General features: G+C 55.2%; 2 protein-coding genes across 15 annotated transcripts in view; one reads left to right on the forward strand and one right to left on the reverse strand.

The window, feature by feature from the left end:
* Window positions 1-569: 569 nt before the first annotated feature.
* Window positions 570-7798, forward strand: SIRT6 (sirtuin 6). Of its 8 annotated transcripts, XM_059060092.2 has the most exons (9): window positions 602-745; window positions 1861-1988; window positions 3351-3533; window positions 3817-3876; window positions 5783-5878; window positions 5957-6037; window positions 6688-6811; window positions 6900-7010; window positions 7309-7798. In XM_059060092.2, exons 1-9 carry the CDS (start codon window positions 680-682, stop codon window positions 7567-7569), a joined length of 1110 nt encoding a protein of 369 aa, XP_058916075.1. In that variant the 5' UTR covers window positions 602-679; the 3' UTR covers window positions 7570-7798. The 8 variants fall into 8 exon arrangements, with proteins under 8 accessions (XP_058916065.1, XP_058916070.1, XP_058916075.1 ...); XM_059060082.2 differs by having other exon boundaries at window positions 570-745; window positions 6900-7798; XM_067033079.1 differs by having other exon boundaries at window positions 658-745; window positions 1861-2014; window positions 6900-7798.
* A 728-nt stretch (window positions 7799-8526) lies between these two features.
* CREB3L3 (cAMP responsive element binding protein 3 like 3) overlaps window positions 8527-15213 on the reverse strand; it is a 40135-nt gene continuing 33448 nt past the window's right edge. For 5 of the 7 annotated variants that reach the window (XM_067033078.1, XM_067033074.1, XM_059060059.2 and 2 more), the window contains 4 exons: window positions 12135-12203; window positions 9836-9920; window positions 9534-9630; window positions 8527-9324 (listed from right to left, as the gene is read on the reverse strand). In XM_067033078.1, the coding sequence (XP_066889179.1) occupies window positions 9011-9324; window positions 9534-9630; window positions 9836-9920; window positions 12135-12203 (565 nt within the window). In that variant the 3' untranslated portion in view covers window positions 8527-9010. The remainder of the gene's footprint in view (window positions 9325-9533; window positions 9631-9835; window positions 9921-12134; window positions 12204-15213) is intronic. The other 2 variants (XM_067033075.1, XM_067033077.1) reach the window with 1 other exon arrangement.

Below are 15213 nucleotides of genomic sequence, written 5' to 3' on the forward strand. Positions count from 1 at the left end.
TTTCTTAAATGAGTCCTCAAGGCCTCCAGCCCCAGTGACTGTGAGCAGTTTCTCCAGCCTCTTGGTGAAGTCAGGACCTGTCCTGCTGAGTGATAATCATCCACCTGGATAACGTTCAGATAACTTAGAGTGGCGTCCGTGACCCTTCTTGTGAGGCCTCAAATTGCCACCCCCTGAGGCCCCCGTACACATGCACAGGTACCCTGCATTTGTAAATTTAGAAACTTATGAAATGTGCAGGGGAAAGAACCTTGGACTCGAAGCTTAAGTCCTGGGTCCCTTCTCTCAGGCTATGTCCTGTGAGGGGTGGGGCGCGGGGAAGGGGAGCATCAGTTTACTCATTTGTAAAAAGGTGAAAGAGGGAACCGATCGCTTGCGCCCCTCATTTTAGAGGTGACTAGAGAACTCTCACGTGTGCAGTCCCCTAGTTTCCAGCCCGGGTCACTGGACAGCCCTTTTCCCGCCACCCTCCACATCCCCAGCACCGTAGGAAGCTGTCTGCTCTTTGCCACCACTTAATATGGCGACTGAGGCATCAGCGCGAGGCGCATGCGCCTTGGAGAAGAGGCCGGGTACGGAAGATGAGAAGGCGGCTCCTCCTTCTTCCTCGTCCCACCCCGTTTCCGGCGGAAGCGGCCGCAACAAGGGAAACTTTATTGTTCCCGTTGGGGCCTGGAGGATGTCGGTGAATTATGCGGCAGGGCTGTCGCCGTACGCGGACAAGGGCAAGTGCGGCCTCCCCGAGGTGAGCGCGGCCGCGTATCCCGACGGCCGTCGTCAGGGCCGTGGACTGGGCGGGGCCGGCTGGCAGCGGGCATTCTGGGAGTATCAGGAGACACTGAGGCTAGACAATGGGAGGGACTTCCCAGTGAGGAGGGGGCGGGAAGTGACGCCCCAGCGCGCCTGGGGACGCGACCACGCCCAGCTCCGGGTCGGTCAGGCTGGGATTGAGGCTAGGATCCACGTCGGGAAGTCCTGAAGTTCTGATGGGGGACCAGGGGCTGTAGTTCCAGGCGGAAGGCACTACTGGAGCAAAGGCGCGGAGGTGGGAATAAACAAACTTGGAGAACAGATTAGGCCAGAGAGGTTACCAGAACCAGGCCAGGATGGGCCTCAAGTGCCAAGATGGGGAGCTGACACCATCCTGAGGGTGATGAGGAAGGGTTTTGAGCTGGGGAGGAACCTGGAGGATGTTAAGTCAGAAAGATCCCTCCAGCCACGCTGAGAGGAAGTCCCCACCATACACTGAGACCTTGGCGGGGTCCCTTCCTTTGGGGTCTCCTTTCCTTTTCTGTAAACGGGGGAGAAGATTGCCCCCACCGCACAAAGGCTAGTGCGTCCCTTCGAGTCAGGCATTAGTGAGCTCCCAGGTGGTGTGAAGCCCCACTCCTCTCCTGCCTGGTTTCCACTTTATTCCACAAACATTTATTAAGTACCTACCATGCACCAGACACTTTCTCCGCCCTGGGGCCACATCAGAAGGTGAGAGGCCTCGAAATATGGCGTGGTTAGTTTGTATGGGTTGGGTAATTTCATAGGCTAGTGAGTAGGAAAATTATTCCAACTATTTCGGGGAAGGGGTGGGGATTTCCAGGAATTGGGCCACCGCCCACTTTTTGGCCATTTATGGTTAGCCTTTGAACTGTCCTGGCACCTGTGGGTGTTAATACATTTAGCATATGCTGAGGTATTACAATGAATGTATAATGAGGCTGCAGGTCTACTGGAAGTCGAATCTTCCGCCATCTTGGACCTTTAACCAGTTTTTGTTATGTCCTACAGTTGTGTCATTCTTTTAAAGGTTGTGCCCTGCCCCTTTCCCTCCTGTTTCACTCCCTTCCACTCTCTCCCACCCAACAGGTCTTTGACCCCCCTGAGGAGTTGGAGCGGAAGGTATGGGAGCTGGCACAGCTGGTGTGGCAGTCCTCCAACGTGGTGTTCCACACAGGCGCGGGCATCAGCACAGCCTCAGGCATCCCCGACTTCAGGTCCGTGCTCATGGAGGGAAGTCAAGGCAAGGCTTCCCTGTGAGCTCACAGATGTGTGGCCATCGGAACCCCTCCTGCCGCCTTCCCTCCCGCTGAGTCTGGGGTGGTCTGTCAGTCCCCTGGGGTGTTGGGGATGCGAAAGACCCTTCCTTTGGAGCTTGTCCCTTTGTATCACACCCAACATTCCATTCCACCAGCCAGAACTTGGTCACCTGACTATACCTAGTTGCAAGCGATGCTGGGAAATGTAGTCTTTCGTCTAGGCTCACTGTGTAAGGCTAAGTAGTGGGGTTCTATTATTACCAGAGAAAAAGGGGAGAATTGATATCAAGGACAATTAGCTCCATACTCACTTGCAAATATTTTTCTGTCAGACCTCTGGTGGGACAAGTGGCTTAATCACCTGGGCCTCAGTTTCCTCACCTGTAAGTGAGGGTGTGAGGCCAGATAATGTCTAACTTTAGGCAGCCTGTGTTAGACAAGAGTCTCATTGCTGAAAAGCCGGGTTCTCTAATTGGTGGCCTCCAAGTGGCCCCTGTAGGTGCTGAGTTTGCAACCCTACCCCGTAGGGCAGGCCGATCACAATTGTACTCTCTTTCTAAGGCCTCTCAGGCCCGCGGAGCAGACTCTTACAGCAGAAGAGCAGATTCCTCGTTCTTGGAGGAATGTTAGAATTTTAAGGTGTGACTCTCACCCCCCTTCCATAACCTGCCATGGCCCCCCACTGCCACACAGGAGAGTTCTAAGCACTTCAGGCTGGAAATCAAAGCTCTTCCCAACCTAGCCCTGGATCAGCTCTCCAACCTCAGCCCCTGCAGCCCCCGCAGCCCCCAGACCACTCACAGGCTGTTGCCAGCCCCCAGGCCTTTGCTTACCTCTTCTGTCTGAGCTGCCCAGCTCTTTCCTCCTCTGTTCAAGAGACAGCTCAGCCTCCTCCAGGAAGTCTTCCCACAGTTCCATAAAGAGCCCTCACTGCTTCTACTGGGCCATCCCAGCCCCGGTTTCCTCCCTCTGTCCCAGCCCCACAGAGCTGGAGGGTCTGTGTCCACCTGTGTCTCTCCCCACAAGATGGGGGACTCCTCGAGGGCAGGGCCTGGGTCCCTTAGGGCCCCAGCATCACCCAGCGCAAGGTCGGGCTCAGTGCAGCAGCAGTAAGTGTTGGTGGAATTGAATAGTTAATTTCTGCCCTTGTGTACCACGTTCTTGCTCCTTCCTCCGCCACCCACTCCTTTGACTGTGTCACTCTCTCTCTCTGATTCTTTCTCTGCCTCTGTTTCTGTCTCCCCTTCTCTCTGTCTCCTTTTCTGTCCCCTCTCTTCCTGATCCCTAAGCTCTCTCTGTCTCTCCTGCCTGCCACCTCAGGGGCCCCCATGGCGTCTGGACGATGGAGGAGCAGGGCCTGGCCCCCAAGTTCGACACCACCTTCGAGAACGCGCGGCCCACGAAGACTCACATGGCACTGGTGCAGCTGGAGCGCGTGGGCCTCCTCCGCTTCCTGGTCAGCCAGAACGTGGACGGGCTGCACGTGCGCTCCGGCTTCCCCAGGTGCACCCTGCGTCCAGCCCCGCTCAGCCTTGGGCAGGCTGCCCCTCTCTCTGAGCCTCAGTTTCCTCATCTGGAAAATGGGTGTTGATGGCAGGCCCTCCCTCTCAAGGGCCCTGTGGCCATTCAGCCAGGGGAGGTGCTTGGTGCTCAGCTGCCAGTGTCAGTGTCTGCTAGGCGGGCACATCTGGAGAATCGAGATCCCCTCTTCCTGGTCCTGGGGGTGGATTCCAGCCCTGAGCCGTCCGGATCTCCTCCACTAAGCCTCTTCCTTCTCCTCCCACAGGGACAAACTGGCAGAGCTTCACGGAAACATGTTTGTAGAAGAATGTGTCAAGTGTAAGACGTGAGTGCCACGGAGGGTAGGGGCGGGGCCCGAGGTGTGGATGACCCAGGTCGGGCTCTGCAGAAGGGCCTTGTGAGTTGAACCTGATGTTTCCAGAGACAAGGGTGTGACCCTCCCAGGGTGGGACTTGGGGGCGTATCTTCCTCCCGGGAGGTGTATTCATTTCCTGCAGCTGCTGTAACAAACTGCCACAACCTGAGTAACTTAAAACAACAGAAACTGATAGTCTTGTGGGTCTGAAAGCTCGAAGTCCACAGTCAAGGTGTTGGCAGGGCCCTGCTCCCTCTGAACCCTGTCGGGGAGGATCCTTCCTGCCTCTCGCAGCTCCTCGTGGTTTCCGACCATCCTTGGCTGTAGACTCATCACTCTGATCTCTGAATCTTTTATCACGTTTCCGTGTCCCTGTGTGTCTGTGTCTCCTCCTCTCTCTCTCTTTTTTTTTTTTTTTAAATTCACTTATGGCTTTAGTCGCGGCACGCAGGATCTTCGTTGTGGCACACGGGATCTTTTTTAGTTGCCACATGCAAGCTCTTAGTTGCAGCATGTGGGATCGAGTTCCCCAACCGGGGATCGAACCCGGGCCCCCTGCATCGGGAGTGCAGAGTCTTACCCACTGGACCACCAAGGGAAGTCCCTGTGTCCCCTCTTCTTATACGGACACCAGTCACATGGGTTAGGGGCCACCCTACTCAAATGTGACCTCATCTGAACCCACTCGGTATATCTGCAACAACCCTATTTCCAAATGAGGTCTTATTCCAAAATACTTGGGAGCCGCCACTCAGCCCATAACAGGGTGTGACGGGGCATTCTTCCGGCTCTGGAAAGGCTGAGCCTTCCTGGAACAGTAGGGTTCTGGGCGTGTCTTCCTCTGCTGGGCAAGCAGCCTTATGGGTGTGAATAACTCAGGCATGGAGGGTGTGTGTGGCTCCCCTGCGGGTGGAATCTCTTAAGACCAGAGCACAGGTGGGGCCCCAACTTGAAAAACAAATTTTTTTTTACCTCTAAATTTATTTGGAAAGACTTCAGTGTGGTGGAAAACTCACAAGAACCATACAAGGAACTCATACTTGACCTAGACCGGGGATCCCCAACTTTTCCCTGTACAGGGCCATATGGTAAATATCTTCAGCTTTGTGGGCCAGACTGTCTCTGTCGTGACCATCAGCTCTGTAGCGTGAAAGCTGCTATAGACAGCACTTAAAGGAATGGGCATGGCCGTGTGCCAATAAAACTTTATTTACAAAAATGGGAAGCAGAGGGCCGGATTTGATCCTCAGGGCTATGGTTTGCTGACCCTCACCTAGATTCATCAGTGTTACCATTTCGCCACAATTCGTTTCTCCTCTTCTTTCTGTGTCCGGATTTGCTGTACTGTTCAAGGGGCAGATTTCCTTATCCTTTGCCCCTTAAACCCTTTCGACATTTATCTCCCACAAGCCACGGTAGTCTTTTCCACAGCCGTGGTGCAGTTTCTAAAGTCAGGAAATGTAAAAACCACAAACGCGACTGTTCTCCCCAGTCTGTGTTCCCAGTGCTCCTCCCATGGTTGCTGTTTTTCCCCTGGTGCAGGGTCCAACCCAGGGCGGCACTCTGCATGCCACTGTCCCATCTCTTTAGTCTCCTTTACCTGGAGCACTTCCCGACCTTTGACCTTTCTGTTTTCCGAGCTGTGGACCTTTTGAAGCAGCCAGGCCAGCTGTTTTGTGGGAGGCCCCCTGTGCCCCCCCCTCCCCCCCCCCATGCTGGGTTTACCAGATGTCCCCTCATGCTTAGATTCTGGTCACGCGGCCCCCGCTTCCCTGGGAGAACAGCTGCCTGCAAAACCCAAGAGCCACCCAGGTGGGGCCGCAGGGTAGGCACCTGGGAGCAGGCAGGGAGCTGACCCCTTCCTCTCGCGACACAGGCAGTACGTCCGGGACACCGTCGTGGGCAGCATGGGCCTGAAGGCCACCGGCCGGCTCTGCACCGTGGCCAAGTCAAGGGGGCTGCGGGCCTGCAGGTAAGCGGCCCCTCCCCACGCCCTGGACCCCAGGGAAGGCGGCCAGTGTCCCTGCTGACTCCCCCGCTCTCCGTACAGGGGGGAGCTGAGAGACACCGTCCTGGACTGGGAAGACTCCCTGCCTGACCGGGACCTCACTCTGGCCGATGAGGCCAGCAGGTCTGACCCCCGCCGAGCCCAGGGCGGGGCGGGCAGGGGAGGGGCACAAACAGCCAGCTGCAACCCCGGGGACATCAGGGAAGAGGTGGCCCACACCCTCTCTGGGCTTCGCTTGCCCCGTAACAATGGCAGCTCCCGTGTACTGAGCCCTCATAGCCCCGGCCCCGGCCAGAGGCCTCACACACCATCCTCACCACAGCCCAGGGTGGGTGCTGCTCGGGGCCCATTGTACAGACGAGGAAACCGAGGCTGGAGCAAGCTGACACCTCCGTCCACGCTGCCCAGCCAGGAAGTGACTGAGCCAGGTCTGGAACCCAGGGGTCCAAGTGGGGAATGTCCCGCCCACATCAGCAGCTCCACTTCTGCCGACGGGGTGGGGTGGCTCTGGCAGAAGGGAAGCGGCGGGCAGGATTCAGGGCAGCTCGGAAGCTGGGGCAAGCCAGCCCCCAAGGCAGAGATGGGGCGCTGCGTGAGCCGGCCTCCCAGGGCTGGCCCCGGGCGTGTCAGCAGAGCAGTGGAGCCAAGGCATTTGAGCAGGGGTGGGGCGGTGTGTGTGTTGGAGACGGCCCACCCCCAGCCTCGTGGGGCAGGAGGAGGGTTGCAGAGACCCTCGCCCGGGGGCTCAGGCTAATCCCGCCTCCTGGCCCCAGGAACGCGGACCTGTCCATCACGCTGGGCACCTCCCTGCAAATCCGGCCCAGCGGGAACCTGCCCCTCGCCACCAAACGCCGCGGAGGCCGGCTGGTCATCGTCAACCTGCAGCCCACCAAGCACGTACGTGCTGGAGCCCGCCCCGCCCCCTGACAGCCCCGGTCCCCCCAAGCCTTCACCCTGCGCCTGACCGGTCCCCGCCCCCCCGCAGGACCGCCACGCAGACCTGCGTATCCACGGCTACGTAGATGAGGTCATGGCCCTGCTCATGAAGCATCTGGGCCTGGAGATCCCAGCCTGGGACGGCCCCCGCGTGCTAGAGAGGGCGCTGCCGCCCCTGCCTCGCCCGCCCACCCCCACGCTGGAGCCCGGGGAGGAGGCCCCCGCCCAGCTCCACGGCCCAGCGCCCGCCAGCCCCAAGCAGGAGCCCGCAGCTGAGCCTGGCGCCCAGCACGACGGCTCCAGGCCCTCCAGCCCCAAAAGGGAGCCGCTGGACAGTCCTGCTCCCTGCAGGCCCCCCAAAAGAGTGAAGACCGAGGTGGTTCCCAGCTGACCGGGGGGCCTGGGGAGGGCGGGGCTGTTTGTAGAAACCATGGATTCTTTTTTTTTTTCTTACTGGTCTCACTTTGTTACTCGTCTCTGTCCTTGGGGGGAGACCTCAGGGTGCTGAGAGCTGGGCTCCAGGCCCCGGGGCAGACTTGCCCTCCATTGCACCTCCCTTTAGCTTGGGACCTCTGGAGGGGGCCTGGGAAGGAGCAGCCCCACTGGACCCTGACCTTGGAGCTGACCCCCACCCCCGTACCTGCTCCACCCCCAGGCTCCAGCCTCTGACTCAGGATGTTCCTGGGAGGTGTGGCCAGGCCCTCAGTGGTTTCCTCTGACCCCTGGGCCCTCACACTCCCCAACCCCTGCCTACCCCGAGACAGCCTTCACAGCCCCTCCAGGAGGGAAGGGAGGCAGGGCCATCATTTAGGAGCCAAACTTCATGGCAGGACAGACAATAGAGGCTCACACTGCCTTTGGGGCTGGAGGAAGAAGGGTGGGTCCACCTGGCTTCCTCCAGGCTTCCAGAAAAGCCTTCAATGCAATAAAAGAATTTCTTGCATCTGAGTCTATGTTTGCCATCCACAACCTTGCCTTGGGTCCTAGTCCCTGGGGGCAGGGCTGTGTGGTCCCCTCACGCCCTGGGATATGTGCCTGGGCTGGGCGTGCAATCCAGGCCTGGGGCAAAGGAGGGCCTTTACCAGCCGCTGACATTTGCCGAGTCCTCAGTTTGTAATTCTGACTTGTGGGATTCTTTATTACGTGCCCTCTGCAACCAGGCAGTGAGCCCCTTGAGGAGAGAAGCCGTGTTTTTTGATCACAGTTGCAACCCCCGGGCACCTGTGCAAAGCGGGCAGGACCAGGGTGATGCGTTAAAGGAAGAGCGCAGGTGCAGCTGGGGTCAGTCCTCCCCAGCTGTGACCTTGGGCAGGTCCCTTCATTCCCGACGCCTCAGTGTCCTCATCTATAAAACGAGCAGGGTGGGCAGCCAGGCCCCCCAGGAAGGCAACTGCCGCAGCCCTTCCGCGAATACCCGGGAAGTGGCGGGGGGTGGCGGGGGTGGGGCGGGCCAGAGCTACTTGGCACTCCTTGTGCGCCCCGCTCTCCGCCCGCCGCCGCTCTCCAAGGTGCTGAAGATGCCCCGGCCCCCCTCTGATCACCGCCCCAGCCTGGGGGTCAAGGGACCCCCTGCCTCACTCCTCTATCCTAGGCTGGCCCAGTCCCTCCTTCTGTGGGTTGGGGAGCCCCAGACTCTAGTTCAGCCCCCACCCCACTCCACCTCCATGTCAGCCGTGTTCTCTCAAAATACTTTATTAAGGACCGTAGCAGTCTTAGAAAAAGGGAATGGCTGTGAGCCATGGCGGCCGCAAAGTTCAGAGCTCAGCCCGTGCTCCAGGGCCAGGGTCCCCGCAGACTTGGCCGCTTCCTCCTCCCTGTGTTCCAGGGGGCAGGAAGGAGTCGCTGAGCGGGGAGTTACCGAGGCCTACCTCTCTGGGTCGGTGGATCCGTCTGTGTGTGTCTTCCTGTTTCCTTCCGCACTGGGTTGGGTCTGTATATGTGTATTTCTCAGGCTTTGTGGCCTTACGGTCTGTGTCTGAGCATCAGTTTCCGCGTGGCCCTGGGTCCCTGGCTCTGTAGCTGTGAGTCTGTGCGTCTCCACCCCGACACCATCGCGGGGGTCTCTGCCCCACCTCGGACCCCGGTGCCTGTATCTGTCCACTGCAGCACCCGCTGAAGCACCCCTGACTAGAGGGGCCGGGGGACACATACCCGTGGTGCTCACAGCTCCCCCGCTGCTACCTCCAGCCCCACGCGCCCTGCGCCGAGTGCTTGTTCAGGCCGGGCACAGTCGAGGAGGGCGGCCCGATCCAGCTCCCTCATGGGGTTGCCCTGGACCAGGGTCCCGTTGTCCAGATCCTCCGTCGAGGTGTCTGGAGCTGGCGGGTCCCGGGATCCCCATTCCCCCTGAGGGCTGCTTGGAGACCCTTCCTGAAGTGTGCCAGCCCTGGGCCCATGTCCTGGGGTTTCGGAGCCTGGCACGATGTTGGGAGCCACACGGGATGCAGCATCGTTGTGCAAAGTTCTGGAGAAAACTGAGCAAGGGTTGGGGGGTCGTGAGGGATGGCCTGGGGGGCCGGGGCCCTTCTTCATTTTAGCCCCCAGCCTCAGGAAGCAGTTGCAAGGGGGGGCCTCCTCCCCCTCCCCCAGTGGCCCAGTATGGGGGCTGGGCATCCAAGGGGAGTGCGCCCACAGGGCAGCCCAGAGGGGTTTTGAGGGAGGAGCGACCCCCGGGTCCACCTACCTCGTACAGGCACGAAGTCTCCGGGGCTCTCGGCTTTGTTGGAGGCGAAAGGGCTGATGGAGGGGAGGATGATGAGGGCAAAGGAGAAGAGCAGGACCTGGTGGAGATGGGGGCAGGGTCACCCCATCCCTTCCCCTCCCCGGAGCACACTGGTCTCATAGGCAGGGAAACTGAGGCCCAGAAGACTGGAGCGTGCCTGAGCTGGGGCTCAGGGCCATCCGTGCTGCTACTGACACTCACCTCCCCCACAGGACCCTCTGCCAAGGCTGACAAGCCCCTTGGAGCCGGGGGTCAGGACTCACCGCTATGCAGGTGCCCGTCTGAGCCGACTTGCTGGTGGACTGGACCACGATGGCCTGGAGTTTCTTCAGCTGCTCCAAGAGGGACCTTAGTGGAAACGCGAAGACTTGGTTGATCCCTACATAGCCTTGACCGCCTCTCTGTGATTCCTGGGGTCCCCCAGCCTGGCTGAAGTCTGAATCCTGTCCATCCCTCAAGGCCCCACTGTTCTTATAAGTCCCAGAAGCTCCCTCAATAAATCTCCATTGAACATCTCACCCACTTCTCTGCCACCCCACCTTCTCCATCCAGGTTGCCATTATTGCTCACCTGGACACCGGCCCCAGCCTCTGGTCCCCCCAAGCTTCTCCTGCCTCCTCTAGAGTTCATGCTCCACACTTTTTCAAATGTGACTCAACTTCTCCCAACCCTCCCAGAGCTCCCATCTCCCTCGGAGGTAAAAGCCCAAGTCCTCCCCGAGGCCCACAAGGCCTGGCACAGCCAGTCCCGTCCCCTCCCTGCCCTCCCCTCCTCCCTCTCTCCCCCTCGCTCACTCTGCTCCAGACACACAGCCCCTCACTGTTCCTCCTACACACAAGCATTCCTGCCCCAGGGCCTTTGCACAGGCTGTTCTCTCTGTACCAAGGACACTGTTCCCCCACCCCACCCCCACAGGTCTTTTTGTAGCTGCTTCTTTCTTATCTGTTGGGTCTCATCTCAAATGTCATGTTATCTGACCTCCCTGCCTAAAATGGCACCCCCCTCACTCTCTAGCCCCTTCCCCCTAGTTTATTTTTCTTCCCAGTGGCTATCACCATTTGAATGATCTTTCATATATTTTTGTTTGTCTTGAGTCTGTTTCTCAGTAGACTGTGAGTCTTTAAGTGGAGGGGCCGGGTCTGTTTTGTTCACTGTTTGGGTCCCAGTGTCCAGAACTATGCCTGGAACAGACTAGATGCTAAATAAAAATTGAGTAAGTAGGGCCATACAGTTTGATCTAGAAGTATGCCAATGTAGCAAATACTCAGTCGAAGCTATTTGGAAACAATGGCTCAAGAATTTTCCTCAGGTTAAAAACAGGTTAGTAGAAAATATAACACCTGGCTGGGAAGTTTAAACATAGCGACATTATAGCACAGAAAGAAAAGAACTAAAATTCCCTTCTAAATACCACCATAAGAATCAATCAATTCCCTGGTGGCTCAGTGGTTAAGAACCCGCCTACCAATGCAGGGGACATGAGTTTGAGCCCTGATCCGGGAAGATCCCACATGCCATGGAGCAACTAAGCCCGTGAGCCACAACTACTGAGCCTGTGCTCTAGAGCCCACAAGCCACAATTACTGAGCCCACGTGCCACAACTACTGAAGCCCGTGCGCCTAGAGCCCGTGCTCCGCAACAAGAGAAGCCACCGCAATGAGAAGCCCGCGCACCGCAACGGAGAGTAGCCTCCGCTCGCCGCAACTAGAGAAAGCTCACGCGCAGCAACGAAGACCTAACTCAGCCAAAAATAAATAAACAAATTTATTAGGAAAAATAAAAGAATAAATCCCTCACTATTTTCAAACAGACGATTCTATGAAAGAATAAGGCACCAAGCACTGTCCACACAACATGAAGAATATGCTGATAGGTTTTAAAAAAATGGATCAAGCTGTTTAAACTTCAAACAGGACATCACAGAAGACGGAAATTTAGCCTGTATTAACTCAATTATGGAGTCAACACCGACCTTGTGACAAAATGAATGTATATATGCAGGGGGATAAAAGATTTAAGGTTTAAAAAACACCCAACAACTTGACAGAGGCATACATTTCTTCCCCAAAGCTGAATGAATGTAACAAAGTCCAACAGTCCAACAGACATCCAACAGTTCAAAATGTGAATCGGGAGGTTGACCACGACGGGGGAAGGAAATACAACCTCCTCCCATCACAACTAAAGTGTTAACACAAGCTATTTCACAAACACCTGTAATGGCATCATCCATGACACCCCCCAAAAAACTGACTAAGTAAATGCACCCACGGATGGAATCACCTGCAGTTATCCAGCACACCATACTCCTAGCCTTTAGCCATTCATATGCCATTTCCTCTACCGGCAGCATCTTCCCTTTAGTGAACTCCTATACATCCTTCAAGAGCCCAAGTCCAAAACCCCTTCTCTCTGCAGCCTTCCCCCTTTCTAGGTGGAGCGCTTACCCCCTGCTCTGCCCTGCCATCACACAGCCTGTCCCCCCGCCATGTCCACCTCTCCTGCAAGGGACCCTGGGGTCAGCTCCCCCTGTTCTCTGCCCCAGTTTGACCAATACTCACAGGTTCTGCTTCTCAAGATGCAAGACCTTCCTCTGAAGTTCCTGGTTCTGGGCAGTGCAGGCTGACATCCTGCAGGGGCAACATCACAGTGACATTCAGAATATGCCTGTCACCAACAGGTCAAACTAACATCTCTTTGTGAGGCCCCACTGTACAGGCATGGAACCGAAGCCCACAGAGGGGAAGTCATTCATCCAAAGTCACCCTGGCGGGCTTCCCTGGTGGCGCAGCGGTTGAGAATCCGCCTGCCGATGCAGGGGACACGGGTTCGTGCCCCGGTCCGGGAAGATCCCACATGCCGCGGAGCGGCTGGGCCCGTGAGCCGTGGCCGCTGAGCCTGCGCGTCCGGAGCCTGTGCTCCGCAACGGGAGAGGCCACAACAGTGAGAGGCCCACGTACCACAAAAAACAAAAACAAAAACAAAAACAAAAACAAAAACAAAAAAACACAGTCACCCTGGCAAGTCTGTAACAAGGCCAGAATTTGAACCCAGTTCTGCCGGGCTCCTAGGTACCATCTTTGCATTGGTGTGGGGGCTTTATTCTAGTCTGAGCCCCCAGCATTGGAAGTGGACCACCAAACTCAGGCAGTGATGCTTTGAGAAGATGCAGTAGCATGGCAACTGAGTCCAAGGAGACCCAAGTTACAATCTTCACCCTCCCTGTGACCTTGAGGCACTCTGCTGTCTGGCCTCAGTCCCTTCATCTGTAAAGTGGAGATACAGTAACCTAGTTCATAGAGCAGTTGGGGACTGACATGAAGTAAAGTTGATTAGGGGCTTAGCAGAGTACATTTGAGGAACAAGACAATGTGATCATTCATTCCATCTAGGGTTTGGGGGTCCAGTCCGGGAACCCCACCTTTCCCATCTGCATCCATCTGTTAGTGCTGTCTTGGCCCAGACCACTCAGATGTAGAATTAAAACACTCAAATCATGGGACTTCCCTGGCGGTCCAGTGGTTAAGACTTCACCTTCCAGTGCAGGGAATGTGGGTTCAATCCCTGGTTGGGAGCTAGGATCCCACATGCCTTGCAGAAAAAAAAAAAAAAAAAAAAAACCAAAACATAAAACAGAAGCAATATTGTAATAAATTCAATAAAAACTTTAAAGATGGTCCACATCAGGGCTTCCCTGGTGGCGCAGTGGTTGAGAGTCCGCCTGCCGATGCAGGGGACACGGGTTTGTGCCCCAGTCTGGGAAGATCCCACATGCCGCGGAGCGGCTGGGCCTGTGAGCCACGGCCGCTGAGCCTGTGCATCCGGAGCCTGTGCTCTGCAACAGGAGAGGCCACAACAGTGAGAGACCTGCGTACCGCAAAAAAAAAAAAAAAAATCTTAAAAAAACCCAAAACACTCAAACCATGTCATGAGGATATGCTAGTCCTCATATCACAACCAGGGAAGAGAATAAATTCTCCAACTAAAAGGCCCTCCTTCTAAATAACTCATGGGATAAAGAAGAATCCACTGTGTAAATTAAGAAAGACCTAGGGACCAAATGGAAATGACAATGGTACAAACCAAAATGTGTGAGATACAGCTAAAGCCGTGCTGAGAGGAAAATGTATAACCTTTTTTCTTTTTCTTGTTTTTTGGCCCCTCAGCATGCAGGATCTTAGTTCTCTGATCAGGGATCAAACCTGTGCCCTGCTGCAGTGGAAGCATGCAGTCGTAACCACTGGACTACCAGGGAAGTCCCCCAAAATGTATAACTTTATTACAGCTCAACCAGCTGAACATACACATTTAACAATTAGCAAAAGAACAACAGAATAGATCTTCCCCACCAAAAGCAAAACAAAACACAACTAAAGACACAATAAAGCTAAGAGAAATAAAGGAACTAGAATACAAAAAGACAACTGGGTGGGAGGAAAATCCAGAAATTCATTCTTTGAAAAGAATAATAAAACAGACAAACTTCTGGCAAGATTGACAAAGATAAAAAACAAGAGAAGGCACAAATACACAACATGAGTAATTAAAAAGGGTACAACTATAAATTATTCAGAACTTAAAAAAATAATAGGAGAGAAGTATGAACAAATTTATGTCAGTAAATTTGAAATGGACAACTTTCCAGATGAATATGACATCTCAGAATTGACTAGAAAAGAAATAGAAAACCCAAATCTGTAACATTTAATTAAATCACTTTTGGTTTAAAAAGTGAGCAAACTAAGTTTTTATGTTTCTATTAAAGAATAAAGAAGAGCCTGTCCCTCAGTAGCCTAAATGAGTTGAGAGAGGCGATTGGATGAGATTGGGGTGCACAGTTCTTTTTCTTTTTTTAAAAAAATATTTATGTATTTATTTGGCTGCGCCAGGTCTTAAGTTGCGGCACGTGGATCTTAGTTGTGGCATGTGGGATCTAGTTCCCTGACCAGGGTTCGAACCTGGGCCCCCTGCATTGGGAACGTGGAGTCTTAACCACTGGACCACCAGGGAAGTCCTGGGGTGCACAGTTCTTTTTTAAAAAAAATTTATTTATTTATTTATTTATTTATTTTTGGTTGCATTGTGTCTTTGTTGCTGCGCATGGGCTTTCTCGAGTTGTGTCAGGTGGGGGCTACTCTTCGTCGCGGTGCACAGGTTTCTCATTGTGGTGGCTTCTTTTGTTGCAGAGCACGGGCTCTAGGCGCGTGCGCTTCAGTAGTTGTGGCACGCGGGCTCCATAGTTGTGGGCCACGAGCTCTAGAGCGCAGGCTCAGTAGTTGTGGTGCATGGGCTTAGTTGCTCCGTGGCATGTGGGATCTTCCCAGACCAGGGCTTGAACCTGTGTCTCCTGCGCTGGCAGGTGGATTCTTAACCACTGCGCCACCAGGGAAGTCCCGGGTGCACAGTTTTTAAGCTGAGGAAATTCTGCCTTTCTTCTCCCCCACCGAAGGAAGCCATGACAGCTCTGAGGGTCAGCGATGCTCAGCAAGTGAAGTAAATGTCCTATCTTCAGGCAAAGAGCCAGGACAAGACAGATGATACCTTCTCCCTTCTTGGCGTAACATCTTCTAGGGGATTAAGGGGCCTCAAACCTGAGCCCTGTACCACCTTACTAGGCATTTTTCCATCCTTGTAATTCAC

Source organism: Kogia breviceps, chromosome 4, assembly GCF_026419965.1.
Source record: "Kogia breviceps isolate mKogBre1 chromosome 4, mKogBre1 haplotype 1, whole genome shotgun sequence".
Classification (NCBI taxonomy): Eukaryota; Metazoa; Chordata; class Mammalia; order Artiodactyla; family Physeteridae; genus Kogia; species Kogia breviceps.